The following is a 23,450-nucleotide window of genomic DNA, read 5'->3' as shown; positions in this document are numbered from 1 at the left end:
TCTTATATCTGAAGGACCCAAAAAACTCAGTACCCAAACTCCTACACCTAATAAACCAGTTTGGCAAAGTTGCAGGATACAAAATCAATCCACAAAAGTCAGCAGCTTTTCTGTACACCAGCAATAGACAAACAGAAAAGGAAATTATGGAAACAATTCCATTTACAGTAGCCAAAAAAAAAAAAAACAATAAAGTACCTAGGGATCAACATAACCAAGGATGTGATGGACCTATTCAATGAAAACTACAAAAATCTAATAAGGGAAATCAAAGAAGACACAAGGAGATGGAAAGACCTCCCATGCTCATGGGTAGGCAGGATCATTATAGTGAAAATGGCCATATTGCCCAAATTGTTATACAAATTCAATGCAATCCCTGTCAAAATCCCAGCCACATTCTTCACTGAAATAGAGAAACCAATCCATAAATTCATATGGAACAGCAAAAAACCTAGAATAGCCAAAGCAATTCTAGGCAAAAAGAGCAGTGCAGGAGGTATCACAATATCAGACTTCAAGTTCTACTACAGGGCCATCATAACAAAAACAGCCTGGTATTGGTATAAAAACAGATAGGAAGACCAATGGCTTAAAATTGAAGATCCAGAAATAAAACCGCACTCTTACAGCCAGCTGATATTCGACAAAGGAGCTAAAGACATACAATGGAATAAACATAGCCTCTTCAACTACTGGTGCTGGGAGAACTGGGCAGCCATATGCAGAAAACTCAAAGTAGACCCAAGCCTATCACCATGCACCAAGATCAACTCAAAATGGATCAAGGACCTCAATATCAGACCTAAATCCTTGAAACTACTGAAGGACAGAGTAGGAAAGACGCTAGAACTTATAGGCACAGGAAGGAAGTTCTTGAATATAATCCCAGGGGCACAACAAATAGGGGAAAGACTCGATAAATGGGACTACTACAAATTAAAAAGTTTCTGCACAGCTAAGGACATAGCCACCAAAATAGAAAGACAGCCAACAATATGGGAAAGGATCTTTACCAGCACAGCAACAGACAAAGGCCTGATATCTGTCATCTACAGAGAACTCAAAAAACTAAGCCCCTCCAAGCCCAATAAATCTATTAGGAAATGGGCAAAGGAGCTAAAGAGAGACTTCACAAGAGAAGATATAAAAATGGCAAAGAAACACATGAGGAAATGCTCAACATCCCTGGTAATAAAGGAAATGCAAATAAAAACAACCCTGAGATACCTCCTCACCCCAGTTAGAATGGCCTATACTCTAAACTCAGGCAACAACAAATGCTGGAGGAGGTGCAGGGAAAGAGGAACACTTCTCCATTGTTGGTGGGAGTGCAAATTAGTACAACCACTTTGGAGAACAGTATGGAGGTTTCTCAAAAAGCTCAATATAGACCTACCCTATGACCCAGCCATACCACTCCTAGGCATCTATCCTAAACAGCAAAACCCAAGATATCAAAAAGACATTTGTACTTCCATGTTTATTGCGGCACAATTCACAATAGCCAAAATATGGAAACAACCTAGATGCCCCTCCACAGACGAATGGATCCAAAAAATACAGTACTTATACACAATGGAATACTACATAGCGATTAGGAATGGTGAAATATTGTTATTCGCAGGGAAATGGTCAGAACTCGAACAAATAATGTTGAGCGAGACAAGCCTAGAACACAGAAAACAAAGGGGCATGATCTCCCTGATATATGACTGTTAACAAAGGGAGACGGAGAGACAGTAGAGACCAAGTCTGTGAAACCAAAAACTGCTTGTCAAATAGTATTCCCCATAGGATTGGGGCAGCAATCCAACAGTATGTAACTAAAACCAAACAGTTACTCAACATATAAAGGTCAAAAATTGCCCTCTCAGGGGAATACAATAGCTCAAAAGCTAGGTATGTACGTTCATATAAGACTATTGTCGACATATTGTCTAATATCGACATTACATTTAAAGCCCTAGGCGAACTTTCTTGAGCGTAGCCACATGGCTACTGTATATGTTCTTGATATATTCTATATTGTATATATGTCTACCTGACCTAGAGAAGGGATAGAAAAACAGGGCGTAAGATATCACAAGAAATGTACACACTGCCCTACTATGTAACTGTACCCTTTTTGCACAATACATTGTCAAAAATTTGTGTTCAATTTATAAACAAATTAAATTAAAAAAAGAATCACATCATCAAAGTTTGTGGTTTGTTTTGTTTTATACCTCCAATTTTAATTTCAGAACTGAACAAAAGCTGCTTTTTCTTGATACATAATACACACATACTTACATACGTGTGTGTGTGTGTGTGTGTGTGTGTGTGTGTGTACTAGGGCTTGAACTCAAGGCTTCACACTCTCACTCTGCCTTTTATCCCACAGCTCTTACCACTTATACCATGTCTCAAGCTCAACTTTTTGTTTATTAATTAAAAGTAAAGTTTTGTAGATTTTTCTTCCTGGGCTGGCTTTGAACCATAGCCCTCTGGATATTAGCCTCCAGAGAAACTAGAATTACAGGCACGAGCTCCCAAAACCTGGCTTGATTTTCAATTTTTAATGCACACACACACACACACACACACACACACACACACACACACACACACACCCCATTCATATAAATGCTATATCAAATGGTTTTGGAGAAAGATAAATATTATTAAATAACCTCCGGTAACAATGTCTTACATGGTATGTCAACATTTTTCTGTACATATTTTTATGGTTCACTTAATGTGAAATGTTTTTGAGCATTATACACTTAATTATACTATCATTGGTCCATTTCATAATCATTTAATAGAAGTCACAGTGTCTTATAGAAGAGGCCCTATATTATCAATAGTTAGGTATATCAGGGTATTGTTTGGGATTATATTCACTAGTAGGCAACATACGGTTGCTCTTTTAATTCATTTAAATTAATTTTGTACTCTACAGACAAAGAAACTGTTTTACCTTTGAGTAAAGCTGTCAGGATTGCTAAGTCAATGTCCTGATGTCCTTCTGATCCCATCCGAAATACTGTAATCTGCAATTTGAGACAAGGCAACCATTAACAGTGTATTTTCCCTTCGAGTTTTATTAAATCAATTAGACCACATCTGAACAGAGACTATTTCAATACCTGTAAAGTAGACTTATAACCACAGGGCATACATGCACAGCAAGGGTTCAATGAGAGGGAGCTGTGTCATTAACTTCTGAACAGAGATACCCACCACCTTACGTAAATTACATTGGTTATAATTATGATAGTGAGAAACAAGAGACTAAAGAAAAGTGTCCTCTTCTGCTAATTGCAGTTTTAAAGTCAAGACTTATGGGATCTACAAAAGAATGTGTACATCCTACTGTAAATCATAGGTTGAGAAATTGATATTTAAAATAGCTAGTGGCTCAAAGCCAGCCTGGTTAGAAAAGTCTGAGAGACTCTTCTCTCTAATTAACCACCAAAAAACTGGAAGTAGCACTGTGGCTCAAAGTGGTAGAGCTCTATCCTTGAGCAAAAAAAGCTCAGGGACAGTGCCCAGGCCCTGAGTTCAAGTCCAAAGATGGAAAAAATTAGCTAGTGAGTTATGTAGTCAGTGGTCCATTGATACACTTACTTCTTAACCATAGTTACCCCAGGATATGAAAATTGGGATGTCTTTGACCCTTCAGTCTTCTCAATGACCTCAAATATCTTCTGGGATAACTGAAGCAGTACATCCAGGTTGTAAGAAGTAGAAAACAGACAACACAATAATGACTTTCCTTTTAATAATGGAGGGGAGAAAAGAATTCTTGAGGGAAGAATATCACTGGTAGAAATGGAATAGAAAGTCCTGAAGCATGAATGCTTATGGGAGATCTGACTGTTGACAAGACAAGCAGGAAGAGGGAGCTGGGGACTCATTGTAGAGAAGGTGTTGTCACTAACAACAGATGCTGCTACTATGAAGCAACTATTGGGAATAATCTCCACTTTTACAACACTAAAGAATTCCCCTTATAACCTTAAAATTCACTAACATAAAAAGAAAGCCATAAGAAATGTTATTTATATGCACTTACTATTTGTCACCAAGGGCCACGAAGCTTATGTTTCTGGGGAGCGATATTTAATGAGTACACAGGAAGTATCGTGGAATCCATATTTCCTTGCAGAAGAGAATTTGTTTCTTGCTTATGCTTTAAGAAGTGAATCTTTACATTGAATGGAAGTAATATGCTCCTTCTTTTCCCATTTCATGGAAAGCTTATTTTATATTTAATTTTACTTGTTGAGTTATCTTTAAGTTGTACAAAGAGGTTTAGGTCAATATGTGAGTTTGTGGCTACAATGCATCTTAATATAGAAAACTAATGAAGAGAGGAAGAACATTCAGGTTTGAAAGACACAGAAAAAAAGCATCATGTGACAGCAAATTTTGAGTCAGTGTTCAATAGGAAACGGGTCAGTATGAAAGGAAGAATTGGATGCCACGTGCTCTAGGAAACAATAGGAATCATTATTGAGATAAAGGACATCACATCCTAGCCCCAAATGTTCGGGAAAAAAGCAGTGTGTTTAAAGTCAGTAATTTCCTGCTGAAATAAACTAAAGCATAGAGTAAAAGATGGTCCGATATCTACATATAAAAAATTGGGCTTATGGAATAAGACTTATTTTTTTCTCAATCCTTTGTTACCTGGATAAAAACTTAATAAAGGCTCGACACTGATGACTCTTGCCTTTAATCCTAGATACTCAGGAAGCTGTGATCTGATTGGGGTTCAAAGCCAGCCTCATCAGAAAATCCAAGAGACTCTTATCTCCAGTTAACTAAATGCTGAATATGGAGTTGTGGCTCCAGTGGTAGAGTACTGGCCTTGAGCAAATAAGCTCAGGGACAGTACCCAGGCCTTAAGTTCAAGCCCCAGGACCAATACAAAGTAAACAAAAAAATCCAAATAAAACAACAACAACAAAAGATAACGTAATAAAGAACCTCATCATGAAAGGTATAAAACTTTACTGAGCAGAAAAGACCCCTAAGTGGAGGCATATACTAAATTAATTAATGGGAAAATGCAATTTTTAAAACTGTTAGTTTGCAATCTGGGTGTTGATGGTAACGCCTGTAATCTTAGCTACTCAGGAAGCTGAGATCTGAGGATGCAGTTCAAAGCTAGCCAGGGCAAGAAAGGCTGTGAGACTTCAACTAAACACCAGAAAACTGGAAGTGGTGCTGTGGCTCAAAGTGATAGAGCATTAGCCCCAAGTGATAAAGGTCCAGGACAGTGTCCAGGGCCTGAATTCAAGCCCCATGACGACAAAAATGTTTTTACCAAATAAATATAGAATCAACTATAAATTAAATAAAAATTCAAGAACTATTTTTGTGGGTTATGATAGACTGAGCTAGAATTCACATAGAAGAGTCAAGTTATTGTAATCACTCAACAAATATCCGAAGACAGAAAAGATCATGGAGGAAAGGGTGACCAATCATGCCCTCTAAGACCATAGAATTTGAAGACAGTATGAAGTTGGTAGTAGAGTCAATAAATAATAAAATACAATAACTATTCAAGTCAATGAGCTAGAACAGAGCCTAGGAAATGGAGTTGTAGTTCAAGTGGTAGATCAGTGGTCTTGAGCAAAAAGAGCCCGAGGCCCTGAGTTCAAGCCCCAGTACCTGCACACACACACACACACACACACACACACACACACACACACACACACACATGCACATGCACACAGGCACACATAGAATATAACTTAGATATATTCATGTGCATATATGAGTATTAGAAGATAGAAAGGACATTTACCATCACTGAGAAGACAGATGATTGTTCTTTCTTTTAAATTTAACAAGTTAACAAACAGTGTTTTATTATGCTGTCCAAGCTGATCTCAAACTAACGATTTTCATGCTTAGCTTTTTGAATACTGGGATTATAGTCGTGTCACTGCACCCAGAAAGATGATTTTTCAATAAATGATGCTGGAATAACTTGCCTTCCAAAGTAAAAACCATGAATTACTCTCGTACCTCTTGTACTCTTGCTGTAATTATAGATAGATTTCTTATTTTTTTAATTTCTTTTTTTTAATTAAAAAAAAATTGGTGCTACTGGGATTTGAATCCAGGGCTTCTCACCTGCAAGGCAGATACTATACACTTGACTCATGTCTTCATTCATTTTTATTTTGATTATTTTTGATATATTACTTGTTCTTTGTACCAGCTGGCTTAGACTATATTACCCCTATTTATACTTCCTGTCATACATGGTTGACAGGCATGTGCCACCATGCTCAACTATTTTTGTTGAGGTGTTGTCTCCTAAAAGTGTTGTGAGTGGGATAGCTAGAAACTATGATTTTCCTGATCTCAGCCACACAGATAGCTAGGATGAGAGATGCTTTCCACCGCAGGTGGCTAATGGCTGAGATGGAGGCTTGGGAACTATTTTCCCTGGTTTGTCTTGATTCATGTTCTTTCTGATCTTTGCATTCTAAGTAGCTAAGATTATAGTCATGAGCCACTAGCATTTTCTATTACAGCAGAATGCTTAAATTTAGAGGTTATTTTATTTCTTAATAGGACACAAAACTATAGAAAATACATATTCATAGTATTATTATTTTGTTACCCACACTTTAACCCCTCCCCCATAAGCTGGGTGCTAGTGGCTCATGCTTATAATCTTAGCTATTCAGGAGGATGAGATTTGAGGATCATGGTTTGAAGCTAGCCCAAGTGGGAAAGTCTTGAGACTCTTATCTCCAATTAATCACCAGAAAACTGGAAGTGGTAGTATGGCTCACAGTGGTAGAGTGCTAGGCTTGAGCAAAATAGCTCAGGGTCAGTGCCCAGGTCCTGAGTTCAGGTCCCATGACTGACAAAAATAGAACAAAAACCTCATCTTTCTAGTTGTTATATACTTGCACTAACTATACCGTGTGTGTGTGTGTGTGTGTGTGTGTGTGTGTGTGCTAGTACTATGGTTTGAACCTATTGCCTTGTGTTCTCATTTGGTGTTTTTGCTCAGGGCTGGTGCTTGTCAGCTATTTTACTGATTAATTGGAGATGGTGTCTTGTGAACTCAGCTGACTGGGCTGGCTTTATCCTCAGATCTCAGCCTCCAATGTAGCTAGGATTACAAGTATGAGTCATTGGCACCTGGCGCCTACTTGATTATAGAAGATGCCACTTTAGTGAGACTACTTTGTCAGAGTGTGCTATATGTTAACCCTCCTATCTTAGTCCTATCACAGTATTCATTGCAGTAAGGAAAATGTAAACATATCCTAACTAGATAAATGGAGAGAGAGAGAGAGATAGAGAGAGAGAGAGAGAAATAAAATCCATCTGTACTGTATACTGTATTTGGGTTATGGGACACAGCTGTGATCTCTTGGAAATTTGTCAGGTGGAGGTGTGCCCCAATTCAATTAGATCTGCACTGAAGTTCTGATTCTACATTACTACGGACGGGCCTAGGCACCAGCTGGACATTATCCTGAGTGGTTATTGAAAGCCCTGAAGACTCCTCTTGTGAGATGAGGAGCAGACATTCTCTGCTGTGGACTCTGGAATATATGTCAGAACTAAAAGGAAAATTTGAGGGCCATTGGAGAAGTAGCATTTGGGCCACTCTTTAATTTTTTCCACTAGGGTTGGTTATGGTCTGAAAGATATTATCAACATGCAATTAGCTTAAAAACAAACTGAAGCAAATAACATTAACAGCAGAGCTCATTGTTTAAAAGAATTAAGCAACTCAATATCTGATGAAATCCATAAATCAAACATTTCTTCCAGATTGTCAAATGTATTGGTATACTATTGTACATAGAATTACACTTATAATTTTAAAAATCTGCTCTGTATCTAGAATTGTATAAATTTTAAAAATGTCTCCTGATTTGTTTACTCAAAATCATGATCATTTTGAAGCTTTGAATTTTGCTTTGATCAGTCAATATTATTGTTTTTAATTATAGGAACTATTTTCTTAACAGATGCTAGTGAGGATGTGGAGAAAAAAATAACACTAACACACCATCAGTGGGGAATAGGTTAATATAGCCACTAGGCAAAAAGGGATGGAGATTCCTTAAACACTTCAGATAGAATTGTCATATGCTGCAGCTACCTCACTCCTGGGAATACATACCCAAAGGAATCCAAGTCAGTGGCACTGTTCACAGTTGCCACCCTAAGAAACAGTCTAGGTGCCCATCAACAGATGAAGAGGCAAGGAAACTATGGTTTATGTTTTAATACTCAAGGGAGTCTAGTCAGCCATAGGAAGAATGAAATTCTGTTGTTTGCAAGGAAAGTGGATGGAAATAGATAGCATCGTGTAAGTGAAACAAGCCAAAGACAAGTATCACATGCTGTCTCTCATATGTAGAGATTAAAAGGAAAAGTTGGGCTGGAAAAAGTGTTGTTAGGGAAAATGAAAGATCGGCATCATATATGCATGTATGAAAATATCACAATAAAATCTACTAATTTGTATAGTTAATTAGTACTAACTTCAAAAAGTTTCATCACTTCTACTTTTACCTCTTTAAATTCATGTTTTCTAGAGTATTAAGTTGATTTATTAGTCATTTTATTTGTTCTGCCATTTTGCCGTAGGTATGTAAAGAGCAAGATTAGATTTATTTTTCTGGTCTGAAGCCAGAACATCTCTTTCTTTTTAAAAGTGACTATTAATAAGTAGGTGTGCAAATAGAATGATATTTTCTTAAGTTAGGTTTGAGTACAATGCTTCCTGGTCATGGTCATCCCTTTCCTTGTTTTCCTCTCATCCTATTCTCTGCCTTTATGTTGCATAGTTCATTGTTTACATAATGTACATTGAATATAATGACTGCATTTGCTCTCCTTCATTCCTGTAGGTCCCCGCCCCCATTTTGCCTGCCACTCAAACATCTATTTCCACTTCCTGGTATTTGCTTGATAAATTGTGCATTACTGAACATCTCTTTCTTAATTACAGAAAAGAATGCAACTGCCTTTAATATGACAAATTTCTTCCATTATATTTTATGCTTTCTAATTTTTTTTTTGACATCCTTGTCATTTCTGTGTTATACCACATCTTGCCTCGAAGAAATAGATTCGATCAGGTAATATACACACATGGCTGAAAAGAATCCCAGAATCCCAGCAGCATTAAAAAGATGTGTGGTGAACACTAAGCATATCACTTCTGTCCATCAAAGCTAACCGTGGCAGCAGTTCTAGACATATTCTACATATAATATATAATATATATATAATATATAAAATATATATAATATATAATATAATATTATATATATAATATATATATTCTACATATAACATATAATAATGCTTCTCCCTCTCACACAAGGGATGGCAATCTTCACATTGCATTCTATATTTTGCTTTTCTTACCTGACATTTTATCTTAGAGACCACTGAGGTCAAGCCACACAGAGATGGGCAACAGTATTTATTGGCTGCCTAATGTTTTATTTATATGCATAGACTAAGCATACACCTCTTTCTGGATCATTTCTCAAAGTTTGTAATTATAAACACAGTGACCATCCTGTGTGCACCTAGGTGAGTGAGTACATCTGCAGAATAAAGCCCATACAGAGAGAATCTCTTGGCCTAGGTGCTATGTTAAGTGAAAAGTCTCATTCTTATTTATCATAAACTTAGACTATTTAACATCCACACTGAAAGAAACTCAGACTTCTTTCGCTTGGTTGGTTACCTTCCAAAATATGAGAAACACAAGAGATGAAATGACTCTTGTAAATCCCAAAGAACAAATAATGTTTTTCTAGAAAAATGTGTTCACCCAAATTCAGTTAGATATTCTATCTTCTCAGCTCTCCTGTGAGGAAATGACCTTGAATTACTAACTTGAAATTATGATATTCATAGTGAAAGCAGGCATAATTTTTCCTCTCGTTTTATATCCTTGCAACCTAGCTGCCTACCAGTTTCTCTTCTCACACTCGCATTTTGCATCCCTTTACAAGTCAGAAAACTAGGCATCATACTTGTCACACTCACCCTCAGCATGAAACTGATTCATGGAGCTTACTTATTAACAATCTTTTTCTGTACTGGGCACTGTTGGAACATGGAGGATGGAGCAGTGAACCAAACTGACAAAAGATTGTTGGCTTTACAGAACCTCTGTTCTAAGGAGAGTCAGTGGTTATCTATATTGTCAGACTGTTAAAATGTCCTCCTACAGCATGACTTCTGTGTTGTTGACTTCCTTCTCTATTCTTTATGTAATAAATTGTTCAGCCTATAGTATTGTTACTTTGGTAATAGTTTGCTTACTGGTCTTCTTGATACTGGTCCTGTCTTTCCTACTCCTCATTCTTCTCCCCACATAGCCAGCTGTTTGTACCATCTTCCTTGTTAAATATTTAGAGGTTTCTACTTCCAATGGCATAAAACTAGACATTCGTGGTAGAGATTTCAAGGTCTACTGATCTTACACTCCTAGATTATTTTCACTTTTTCCCCTAGATCGTTCTTTAGTCTCATCTCTTACCAATTGTACCTTCACTGCCATGCTTCTTGCATGCTTCCTGCTGTTATTCTCACCAACGCAGCCACAGCCGACCCCCCATATCTGATGTTCCTCTTACATGGTGCTCTTTCTGCAGTCTTTGATATTGTTTATGGTCACTCTGCCTTTGCCCATTCAGTGCCTTTTTTCTGGAATGCCTCTTCTTGGTGAACTAACTGAGCATTTTACTGGATAAAGGTAATTTTCTGTAGCCTTTCTGTATGACTCAGATGAACTCCCTGCTTTTGCCCTGTGCCTTTATTGTCTAAGGCTTTCTATGACACCATTTTCAATCCTTCAGCACTCCTATTTGTACTATTGCTAAATAGTTGTATTTAAGAGATTGGCTTGAAGAAAAGAAGTTAAAAGTAGGATGTTCCACACAAGATAGACACAGATAAATGGATAAATGGACCAAGAGTTTATTATAAATGTAAAGAACTAGTCTGAATACAAGAGTCTACTAGATACTATATTATTGTTTAGGGATTAAACAGTCATAAAGGAAAGCTTTGCAGCAGAATGTGCTGAGATGTCATATACATTTGATATTTTTGAGATAGTTTTCCTCCCTTCCTCCTTTGTTCCCTCTTTTCCTTTCTTCCTCTCTCCTTTTTTCCTTCTCTCTGAGACAGGATCTGTCTAAATAGTCAGATTGTGTTCCTACATAGGCTTTGTAGCCAAGGATCGCTTTGAAATCATAATCCTCCCACCTCATCCTCCTTAGAGCTGGTATTCCAGGCATGAACATGAACCACCACATCTGACTATAAGAGGTGTTTCAACAAGAAATTGAATTTTTGGTTCCATGTAGACTAAACGGCAGGACAGAAAAAGACTTCAAGTGAGAATGTATTGTAAAAACTGAAACAAACATGGAATGGCCTTGGGGGAAGTGACTATTTATAGGCAGTTTGGTTCATTTTCTCTCTCTCTCTCTCTCTCTCTCTCTCTCTCTCTCTCTCTCTCTCACACACACACACACACACACACGCATATACACTACAGAAATAACAAAACAGAGCCTATGTGGATGAATTAATGATACACTTTCCATTTCTAAAGCCCAGCAGGTCTCAGAGTTGAACCAGACACAGTATGGAAAAATATATTGGGGGAATTAAACCGACTCACTTTCAAAGTATTAATTAGCTTAATTAATGACTTATATTTATGTCCCAGTAAGCAATGAGTCTGAGAATACAGACACAGAAAATGAGTAGAGCATTGGAAAATGAAGATAACCATGAGACTGATAAACATCTATAAACCGCAGGACAATTTGGCTCAATCTGTCAGAAATAGAAAGGAACATCCTACAATCATTCCATGCTGTGTTTGACTTTTTAGATATGACATCAGTGTTTGACAACTGGTTTGTAACATGTCTGAGAACTCAAGAGAAATATTGTAACTATACCATTGAAAATGACAAGGAAAGTTCTTGTAATCAACTAGGGGTTTAGAAAACGCTACCTGTATTAAAGTTAACCAGCAGATTTATGGACACTAAAAAGACTTTATGTAAAGCTTCCATAAAAGAAATGTTTTTGAAATATTTCCTAGCTTCTTGCTCTACTTGTTACTAAAAGCTAGAGATGGGTTACATAAGGACAAGAGCAGGGGGAGTGTGAGATTATTAAACTCAGTAAGTAATTCAGTCATTACAAAGAAAGGTTTTTTTTTTAAAGCCAACATAGTGAATATCAATGGGAGACCATATCTGTAACCATAGCTACTCAGGAGATTGAAATCTGAGTGTCATGCAGAGAAGGCAAATTTGAGACACTTTTATCTCCAGTTAACCAGAAAAAAAAGCTGGAGGTGTGGTTCAAGTGGTAAAACTCCAACCTTGAGTGAAAGAGCTTGAGGCCCTGAGTTCAAGCTTCAGTAGTAGCTACATCCACAACCCTTTCTCCAAATAAAACAATTAAAACACTGGTTTTAAATAATATTTCCCTGATGATATTTGGAATAGCTAGAGAAATAAATGAATGACTAATAGAAAATGTAAAGCTCATTAAGATACAGAAGCTGGGGGCAGTGGCTGAAGTTTGTAATCCCAGCAACTTGGGAGACAAGATGAGGAAATCAAGATTTGAGGCCAGGTGAGGCAAAAAACAAATAAAAAAATACCTTTCATCTCAACAAATGGCTGAGTGTAGTAGCACATAGCTGTTATTCCAGCTATGGGAGAAGCACAGTAATTGAGAGCAGTGGCTTGTGCTTGTCATCTCCCCAGCCGTGGGGAAGCACAAAGGAGATCACAGCCTGGGCTGGCCAGAGCAAAAGGTTAGACTTTACCTCCAATGTAACCAGTGCAACAGGCAAGAGGCGTGGCTCAAATGGTAGAGAACAAACCTAGCATGTGGGAGGTTCTGAGTTCAATCCCTGGTACTGCTTCTCTGCTCCAAAAGAAAGCAGTGGAAGGTTGCCAGATGGCCAGCAAGAATGCCAATGGGTAATACAAGGTTATGAAAACTGATAATAAAAGCAGAGAGATACTCATTTCAGTTTTCTCTCCAGCATAACCAAAGGTGATTTTGGTATGGGGGAGAGAACAATAAACCTTGATTAATGAAATACTATGCACCCGAAACAGCTTTTGGAAAAAAAAACGGAACTATTTTGGGTTGGTAAAATTATTATTATTATTATTATTTGTCTTTTCTTTTTTGGTACTGGGGATCAAACTCAGGATGTTGCGCTTGCTAGGCAAGCGCTTTGCCACTGAGCTACATCCCAGCCCAGTAAAATTCTTAAAGTTGTACCTAAAATTTTTTATTGTTATTATAAAGGTGTGTATGGAGGGGTTTCAGTTACATAAATCAGGTAAAGAACACATTTCTTTTTGGGCAATGTCAGCCCTTCCCTTGCTCTCTCCCAGTTTTTCCTCCTAAAGTTGTACTTTTTCCAGAGGTATTAACTGCTAGAAATGAGCGCATAGATTTATATGGAAGAAAAAAAGGAAATGAGAATTTAAACACACTTGCAATTTAAGCACAATTGGCAAGAAATAAATATGCAACAATTTTATTAGAAAATTAATATCAATAAACTCAATTATTTGCAACTTGAACATAAAATACTTTCATCCCTCAGAATTGATGGAGAACTGGATCTCTGGAGGGTGGGTTGCAGGACTTGCTGTGGGTACCAAAGTTAGAAAAGGGTCAAATCCTTTCCATATAATGCTGTAGTAGGTGCAAATACCCCACCCCCATCCTTTCATATATATCAACTCCTCTCTAAATTACTATAACTCTTAATAAAATGCAAAGATATGAAGGTGTGTAAATAGCTGTTATGTGATATCATTTAGGAAATAGTGATGCAAAAAGGTAGAGATTCAGTATAGATACACTTTTTAATTTTTCTTTTTCTTTTTTTTGCAGGTCCTAGGGCTTGAACTCAGGGCCTGAGTACTGTCCATGAGCTTTCCTGTGCAAGACTTGTCTACCACTTGATCCACAGCTCCACTTCCAGCTTTTTGTAGTTATTTGGAGATAAGTCTCATGAAATTTCCTGTCCAGGCTTGCTTTGAACCATGATCCTCAGATCTTACCACTCTTTTATGAGATGGATATACTACCTACTGTGCTACTAAGGCACCTGAATACAGATTTTAAAAACAAAACAAAAATTGTATTTTCAATCTGTAGTTGCTTGAATTGTAGATATGCAACTGGGTAGGTAGGGAAGGGTGACTGCTCCTTCCATGAAGTACTTTTGAACAAATCTGTTTTATATTGAATGGGTGAGTGATAACCGATATAAATTGAGTAAAATGAATACTCTGTCCTTATGTCTCACTAGATTTTCACTTAGGAATTTACACATTGGATAAAATAAGCCATTCATGTGATGTTTAGAAATAGCTTGTGGTCTAGGCTGAAGCATATTTTCACTACCTCTCAGTTCCAGGCTCTCAAGGGAGCCTTATGGGTGAACAACGTGGTAATTAATGAGGTGTGACAGAGAATGGAAGGAGTTTTGTTTTTAACTCCAAACCTAAATTTCTTTTTATTTATTTTCATTTAATTTTACTATAGTTTCAGAGCAACTAGATTTAGTTTCTCCCCTCAAGAACTGCAATTCTGACCAGTGAGCCACTGGTTCCAAACCAAACCAAACCAAATTTTGTTGTTGTTGTTTTGTTTCTTTGAGACAGTCTTACTATGCAACCTAGACTGACCTTAACTTTTCTACATAGTCCAGGCTGGCCTAGAACTTGAGATCCTCTTGCCTCAGCCTCTTCTGTGTTGAGATTATAGGTGTGTGTCACAAAACCTGATTAATTGTTTTCTTACTATAAAGACAACACACGTTGCCATTAGGATTTGTAGAAAATAAAGGATGACAGTGCAAGGTTTGTAATCCCAGAAGGTAAGAGGCAGAGGTAGGAAGATCATGAGACCAAGGTCATCCTGGGCTACAAAACAACAAACATGGTCTCACTTCCCTACCAAAAAAAATTATAGAAAGTTTAGAAACAAAAGTAAATGGAAGATAATTTGCAACATCCCCACTCATAATCAAAGTCAATTACTGCTTATATTTTGACATATTTCATCCAAGGAACTCTTCCTCCTCTCCTCTTTTCCTTCTTTTTCTTCCTTTTATGCAGAGAAGGGGAAGAATATTTTGAAGTTTTGGTTTGCATTATCACTTTTTTCCATTAGCATTATGTCTGTATTTTTGCAAGCTCTTTAAAAATAAAAATTGAATACTTTTATATTGTTTTTATCTATCAGATGTCTTATACAGTCTGTTTAATCAACATCTCCATCACTGGACATATACATTGTTTCTAAATGTCTGATGTGAATAAAGATGCAATGGACATTTTTGTGTATGAATCTCAATCTGTATTTAGCAGGCAGTACTTGGGACAAATTCCTAGAAGTTGGGGCTTTTATCACAAATACTTCATAGCTAGAAATGAGTCTTTTTGCACATCAAAGTGAGCTGAAGTGATAGGAAGCTTGTGTTGTCCTTGAACTAGATTGGTTGTGATAGCACTCCAGCTCCATTAACAAAAGCTCTGGGGAGAGCCAGTGGCTCTAAAATGGTATTGGGAAAGCCAGTGCTTAGTCTCTGGTGAGAAAGTGGTCTTTACACCTCCAAGCTGAGGAGCTGTGAGCAGATTCAGCTTTGTCCTTACCTGAATCTATTAGTTGTACAAAGAAGCTTCATTTTGACATGTCCATATATGTATACAAGGTGTCTTGATCAGAATCAGCCTCTCTGTCACTTTCCTAATTTGTCTCATTCTTTTTTTTTTTTTTTTTTTTTTTTTGCCAGTCATGGGGCTTGAACTCAGGGTTTGGCTGTTGTCCCTGAGGTTTTTCACTCAGGGCTAGTGCTCTACCATTTTGAACCAGGGAGCCACTTCCTCCTCCCATTCTTAAACAATCTCAGCAACACATTGCTCTGTTTTTCACACATATATTATGTATTCTGATCTTGTTCATCCCTCTTCAGTTTCCTCATTTTCTCTCTCCCTTCTCATTAGCACCCCACCCTGGATTGGACCTGTTTTACATTCCTGGCCACTTTATATGTACATACACACATATATATGTAAATATGCATACACATATACATATATATATGCTGTTTTGAAGGGGTTTTTCTGTGGCATTTTGTACATGCATGAACAGTATTTTAACCACATGCATCCCCCTCATGGATTCTCACTTTCCCCATCCTCCTTACTCACTATTTTCCAGCAGCTTTCAGTGAGTTTCATTTTGCTGTCTTCATTCACAGACATTAATGTATTTCCGTTATGTACCCTCTAATGTTCTTTCCCTCTCCTCATATCTCATGGTCCCACAATTACAAACGGGTTCTTTCTGTCTATGCCTACATGGTCCTGTATGTAATTATGTATATGTTTAGTTCTAGCAGCCACCTGTGACCTTTGTCCTGCCCAATCTGGTGAAGCTCTTATTTCTTAGAGAAGTGGTCTTGGAAAATAGATTGAGTTCATCATTCTGTTCTAGTTCTACTTTCCTATTTTTCCTTTAACCCTTTGAATGGTGCATAGATCTTGGGGCCATTGTAGGTTTATAGAACCAGACATGTGGAAACATAAGTCTCTCAGTAAACCTTTATAAATGCATACAAATCATAACACAGTAGTGAACAGTAAAAATATGGGTCAATAACTCAATCAAGGCTTCCTGACTCTGTCCTTTATTATTAAAAGGGAACTTTGTGGTCATAAGTTGACTTGTAGGGAGGAAATGACAAATCTTCCCAGCTTAGTTTGTAATGAGGGCCAAAAGAAGGGTAGTCCAAAACTCTTTCAAGTTTGAATTCTATGGGGAAATTGCACTGGGGCTTTCTAGAGAGTTGAAACTAGGCAGCAACCTACCATCCCTGGTCTCTTGTTCTCAGTTCTTGTCCTGAAAATTACTGTTATTTCTTTCATTTATTATATAACTAAATAATGTTGCTCACTGGATGTCAATGCAATAGATGCCACAGCAGTAGCGGTAACATTTTCAAAGTTTCTTTTTATATGTCTCATGGCCTTGACTATAGAATTAAGAATATTTGTCACCTACCATCTTGTGAGTCAACCAGATGGGTGAAAATTCAATTTGACCCAAGGTAACAATCGCTGTATTGGGAAGAACATTGCCAGAATTGTTAGCGCTACTCTACATGCTGGAAAAAAAAAATCTCTCTGAGGAGTGATAACCAGGACCACAGATGGTACTTCTAGGTCAACACCATATGGGCTTTTTAGTCAGTTGTAAACGTTTTTTGCTTTTATTCTTTCATATTTTCTTCTTCCTATTTTTTTTTAGTCCTCACAGAATAGAACAACATCTTTTCTTTCTTTCTTTGTAACTTCCCTGCCATATTTAGGAGGATACCACATATGGCTATAGTCCAAGCACTTTGAAAAACTACTACTGCAGGAGAGCGGTAATGAAGACACCGTGAAGTGCTGGAGAGTTTTATCACTGACTTACTCAAGTTATTCTACTCTCAATAATAACATAATTGATCATTTCCATGGTTGGTAGACCAGATGCTTCCAGTTTCCCTCTCTAGGAACCTGCCCATTCACCACGAAGCCATTTCACCTGTTATGGGGCCAAGCTTATCTTCCAGAATTTGGCAGGGGAACCTTGAGACAGAGCCAGTGACAGATATCCTTGAGGACAGGGGAACAACCATTTGGGTCTCCTTATTAGGAACATTGTTTTTCTCCTTCCCTTTCTGCCCAATTATAAGGAACATAGATACATATCTAGAGGATCTGGCAAACTCCATAAGGGCAGGGGACCTGTGTTCCTCCAGCCAAGCTTTCTGTACTTGCCTCTTCAAGCAACCAAGGAGGTCTGCTTAAGTAACATTCAATGGCAGAGGCTGTGGGAGATTCAACCATGGGGAGTCAGATGAAATGCACAGGAAGAAAAGGCTCATTTCTGCTTGTGTCTCCACCTTCAGGTTCCTTGTTTTCTTTGTATTACAGGCAGGGAAAGTTTAGTTTAGGACAGAAGATATTCCTTGTTGGAAAAAATTTAATGTTTTCAGAATCTTGCCTTTTAACATCTACATAAAAAGTATTAGCAAATAATCTTTGGGGCACTCTTTTGAGCTCTTGTAGCCTCATATTTTCCTTTACTTATGCTCATTATGGCAGAAAAATCTGCATTAGGGTGTTTAATAAGTCTGGAATCCTAACTGATATGTTTATCCCTTTATAATGGTATACGAAGGGAATCTTGATTTTAATGAGTGGGTGCCACATTAAAAACTCATTTCCATTTGCTATCTTATGTAATCTGTTTATTAGCTTTGGGCATATTGCCATTCTTTAAATGTTCTCCTTTGCTAGTACTGCATGACAGTGCCAGAATCTCTCTTCCCTGTCACAAAAACCACCACGTTGACACTAAGCCTATGATACTCCCAGCTCTTATGCTTATGAAGTAAGTAACATGGCACATGACAACTTTCCCCCATTCATTAAAGACCGACTCACCAGCTTGGCTTTTACTTGTTCATTAGCACACAAGGCCCAGAGCTTCTGACTGCAAACATTGGCACATACTTGGGCAATCTCCTAGACTAGTCCCTATGCTCCTCTGGACACCCAGACATGTTTTAAGCTCTAGCTTCAAGAGAACAGACTGTTCAGAACATGAACTTTTGAATTAGACAGGCTCAGAAGGGAACCATATCAGTTACTAGATTTGTGACTTTTGGCCACTCCCTGTTGCTTTCTGAACTTCATTTTCTTTTCTTTTGCTTTTTCCTCTTCTGTGAATTAGGGATAATTCTTTATATCAGGATAATTGCAAAGTTTTGTTTGTTTGTTTTTTCAAATTTTTATTATCAAACTGGTGTACAGAGAGGTTACAGTTTCAAAGTTTTGTTTGTGATTGCTTTTCTTTATTTCCCTCTCTTTTCTTTTGGTGGTCCTAGGGTTTGAACTCAGGGTTGTGCACTTTCTAGGCAGGCATTCTACCACTTGGGCCATGTCTTTAACCCAATTTTGCTCGGCTAATTGTGTGTGTGTGTGTGTGTGTGTGTGTGTGTGTGTGTGTGTGTGTGTGTGTGTGCCGCCAGTCTTGGGAACTTAGGGCTCGGGGTCTGAGTACAATCCCTGAGCTTTCTCTTGCTCAAGGTTAGTTAGTGCTCGACCACTTGAGCCACAGATCCACTTCCAGCTTTTTTTTTCTCTTGTGGTTAGAGATAAGAGACTCAGGGGCTTTTCCTACCTGGCTGGCTTCAAACCTCAATCTTCAGATCTCAGTCTCCTGAGTAGCTAAGATTACAGGTGTGAGCCACCAGTACAAGCTTGCTCTAGTTATTTTGAGAAAGGGTCTTGGGTTTTGTCCAGCCAGCTTCCTGGACAAATAGGGTGATATTTCCTTGTCCCTTTTCCTCTTCCTTCCTGACTCTCCCCTTGCCCTTCATTGTCTCCTCTTCCTCCCTCTCCCCCTTCTGTTCCTCCTCTCCTTTTTCCTCCCTGCTTCCTCTTTTTCCTCCCCTTCCCTTTACTTCTCATCTTCCCCTTCCATCTTCCTCTCTTCCATCATAGGCATTGACTATGTCTCTTCTCTCTACTGACCAGCCTCCTCTCTGAAGCACTACCTGGCTACCAACTCCTTATCCTCTAAGGCAAAGATGAAGCATCACCTCTTATAAACACATTTTAATGCCTAGTTCATTGCTTCCTCAGAACTATGTGAAAATAACTTTATCTCAGTGTGAAAGGTGCTGATATCTTGACAGCAGGATTACTAGCGGTTGATTATTGTTGATTTGCAGTATGTCAAACGCCGCACAAACAAGTACTTCTGAATCATGACTTCAGCGAATCTCACAAATATCTACAACTGCTCTTAATCCAGTTCCAGCTGATAGTCTCAAAGCCAGAGAAGGCATATGGCAGGTAGAAGATCATGCAGTTAGGAAATACAGGGAGTTTCATTAGAGACTAGACAGCCTGACTTACAGGCATATTCTCTTTGTCTGCCTTCTTTACTAGCATTGGAGAACAAGGAGGCATCTTCATCTCTACATCTCCACTATCAAGTAGGATGCTTGACATAACTCCAGTGGTGCTCAGTGAATGCTTGTGGGATGAATCTTCCATTCCCTGTCTAAATCTGGCCTGGACATTCCATATGGGATATGTATCTGAAATTGAATACTACCGACTGGGTTCAGGCAGGGATGTCCAGTCTCATGATGTCTAAAACTAGGTAATTTCTCATCCAGAAACTAGTCAGGTTTTCTCCTAATGTTCACAGTTTCACTGGTAAAAGCCAAAGTGGCCCTGATGCTACAGTCCAGGGGCATTCAAACCCAATAAGGCTAGAACTCACTTTGCTTAGACTTATTGGTTAATCATAAGCAAAAACATATATTTTTATTTGATCAGGATTGTCCCCACATGGTCACAAAAAGAGTATTGAAATAACTCCAAGTCAGAGAAATAGTAAAGAAAGAAAACTCTCCACATTCAAAAGATATGCCAGGACATTGTAGAGTTTATATTTTGACCCAAGATAATCCTGAATTTTGTTTGTTTGAGTTCATATAATTGAAACCATTTGTAAACAGAGCCATAAGATTATATGTCAGTGATATTATTGTCTTCAACAAAAGCAAACAGAAAAGAGCAAATAAAATTGAAACTCACAAAGGCCATTTACTGGAAATCAAATCCACCCCAGGACCTATCCAGTCTTTAAGTTTGTATGCCTGCCAGGGCTTCCTCTCATGTCCTTGTTCCTGTGTGCCTGGCTTTGGTCCCTTAGTGGGCAGAGAAAGTCCCTTGTTTATTTACACAATACTGAGCCTGGAGACACTGTCATTTTTTTCTCTTCCTTTTTGCAGTTTCTCATTTCAATTTGGCTTTGTCTTAGCCTTTTTTCTAGGGCCACTGAAGAAGAATAAGAAGCAAGCAGTGTCCTTTGTTCACTAACAAGAATGGAAATACAAAGGGACACAAAACACAGCTCTAGTTGTTTTCCTCTGTAAACTTGCTTGGCAAATTTTAAAGAAAGCTGGTGGTTGAATGAAGTCTTCACATGAAACTGCATTTTCTGACCTGACAATGGAAGAACATGTCATTCATTAGCTGGTAAAGGGGACTTTATATTAATAAATGGACTTTATATTAATAACGTCCCTTTTACCATCTACAGAGAATCTCATTTTGAAAAGTTTCTATACTATCATGCTCAGATGGACCCAATTCAAAGAACAATTCAGTTTGTTAAACTCTGTTGTTTTTTTTCTTTTTTTTGTTAATGAAAATAAGCTTTATTACATCAAGTAATAAATACAAAGATGCAGTTTTAGTCTTCCAGATGTTTTGATCAACATACAGTATGTGTGGAAGTGAAATGTACACACAGGCAGTTTGAAAATGTTCAGGGCACTTTTCAGGTTTGTTAGGTTGCTCCTTCTTCTGTATTTATAACTTGTGCATTTTTAAGACTGAATTCAAAGCACTAAGGGTCATGCAAATGCTTAAGCAGAAAAGAATTTCCAGGAAGCAGAATCTACACAGTATGGCAAGTAGAACCTCTTTAAGCCCAAGAAATCCCTTTTTCTTCTTTGTATCAATAAGGATACATAACCCTGTCTCCTCCACTGAAATGCTCAAGCATAGTCTTATATGTGTGCTGGATAAGACATAGTTGCTAAATGCTCAGAGTTAAAAGTTAAAAGACTTTGCATAAAAATCATAATGAAAGATTTCAGGATTCTTAACCATTTAGGAAAAATAACTGTTTAAAGACAATGGCATTTCTCCAAGAATCTTTCCTTTCTATTTCTCCAAGGATTGTGTTTTCTCTCTATACTACTTGAAAGAAATGAAGCAGACATCTCTAGCAACATGTTAGGAAATTTTAAGAAAGGTATTTTTCAGAATAATATAACAATTACCATGTAATCATTACTATAATTCTATAATTTTCCTTCAGCAAATTCTTTACATATGCAATGTAACTTGACCATTTCACAATAATTTGACCTATGTATTCCTCCACGTCTAAGCTACAGTTCTCTCTTAGATTGCTGCAGTAGCGCTACTCATCACATTCCTTGCTTCTTCCCTAGTCTCTTCAAAATGTCTCTCCATAAATCAACTGAGAATTGAGGCAAGCTGCCTCTAGTTAGTCTGCTCATGTGTGAAACTGTAACCCTTGGGAAAGTTCAGTTATGCTGAAACCTCAATTTTCTCATCTGATAAATGGTAATAATCATAGTTCTCATTATTTTCTGCTGAAAGTCAAAAGTGATAACGCAAGTTGGATGTTTAAGTACAGCCCCAACATATTATTGCTACTAAATGACCAAATGAAATGGTTGAATTACATAAAAGTACATTACATTAATGTATAGAAACATCACAAAGAAACTCCATTATACAATTAACTTACCCTATTAAAGTATTTGGGGTAGGGGAGAATGTTGAAAGGAGTGACATTGATCAGATGCAATGTATTAAGAAACTGCTTTGGTGAATGGCAACTCCATTGTAAAGCTACTTAAAGAGAATAAAATATTCAAAAAAAAGGTTTAGGGAAAAATAAAGAACTATACATAAAAATGCCTGTTGACTGTTCTTTTTGGTCTGATTTTTCTGGAACACCTTCAACTATAAAGTGTGGCAAAGAGCCTTGATTATAGGAAAAAAAGATTGAGTTACTATATAGTCTTGAATTTCTTCTCCATTGTTTTGACAAGAAACTCACTTGGCTCACAAAGTATTAAAATATATTCTATTGTTGTTCAAGACTTTGTTTCTTAAGTAGAGAATTCTCTATTTGCATACCAGAGTTCTAGTATTAGCTAAAGCAAGCTGCTAAAGAAAGCTGAATTATAAAAAATTGGCATGCCACAATGGCATGAAAATGTACATTTTTAGCTAGTAACTATAAATGTACTGTGCTTAATTGAGGAAAGAGTTATAGGGAGTAGCATCTAATTATTTTCTTCCAGCACCTGTTTTTGAGTCTGTCACTTGGTATTAATTTCTGGTTAATTCCTTTTCAATCTCTTCTTTCTCTGTCCTTTTCAGTAAAACATCCCCCTGAGTGAAAGTTATATACAAATACGTATCTGGGAACATTCGAGAAATATTCATGGACTGAGGATCTATATACAAACCCTGAATTTCTTTTGGTTATGTTTTCAACTATTCCATGTTTTTCTTCCAAAAATGCGAAGAACCTTTAGAGTATCAGCTATCTATCATCTATCTATCTATCTGTCTGTCTGTATCTATTTTATAAGTGACCTAGGCAGAGACAGTATTCATATATTGTATATTTTCCATATACATAATATATACATATTCACATATTTATTATATGCATGACTTTATAATCAT

At 37.5% G+C, this 23,450-nt stretch overlaps 1 protein-coding gene across 23 annotated transcripts in view; it reads right to left on the bottom strand.

Annotated features, from left to right (window-relative positions):
• Positions 1-23,450, bottom strand: part of Trpm3 (transient receptor potential cation channel subfamily M member 3) — a 298,633-nt gene that overhangs the window by 135,655 nt on the left and 139,528 nt on the right. For all 23 annotated transcript variants that reach the window (XR_007208826.1, XR_007208828.1, XM_048332551.1 and 20 more), the window contains one exon: positions 2,966-3,038. Coding sequence is in view for 21 of the 23 variants with exons in the window: in XM_048332551.1 (XP_048188508.1) it covers positions 2,966-3,038 (73 nt within the window). In the remaining 2 variants the exon portion in view is untranslated. The remainder of the gene's footprint in view (positions 1-2,965; positions 3,039-23,450) is intronic.

This window comes from Perognathus longimembris, chromosome 1 (genome assembly GCF_023159225.1).
Source record: "Perognathus longimembris pacificus isolate PPM17 chromosome 1, ASM2315922v1, whole genome shotgun sequence".
Taxonomy (NCBI): domain Eukaryota; kingdom Metazoa; phylum Chordata; class Mammalia; order Rodentia; family Heteromyidae; genus Perognathus; species Perognathus longimembris.
The sequence above is the reverse complement of the archived record's forward strand: the minus strand, read 5'-3'. Positions and strand labels throughout refer to the sequence as shown.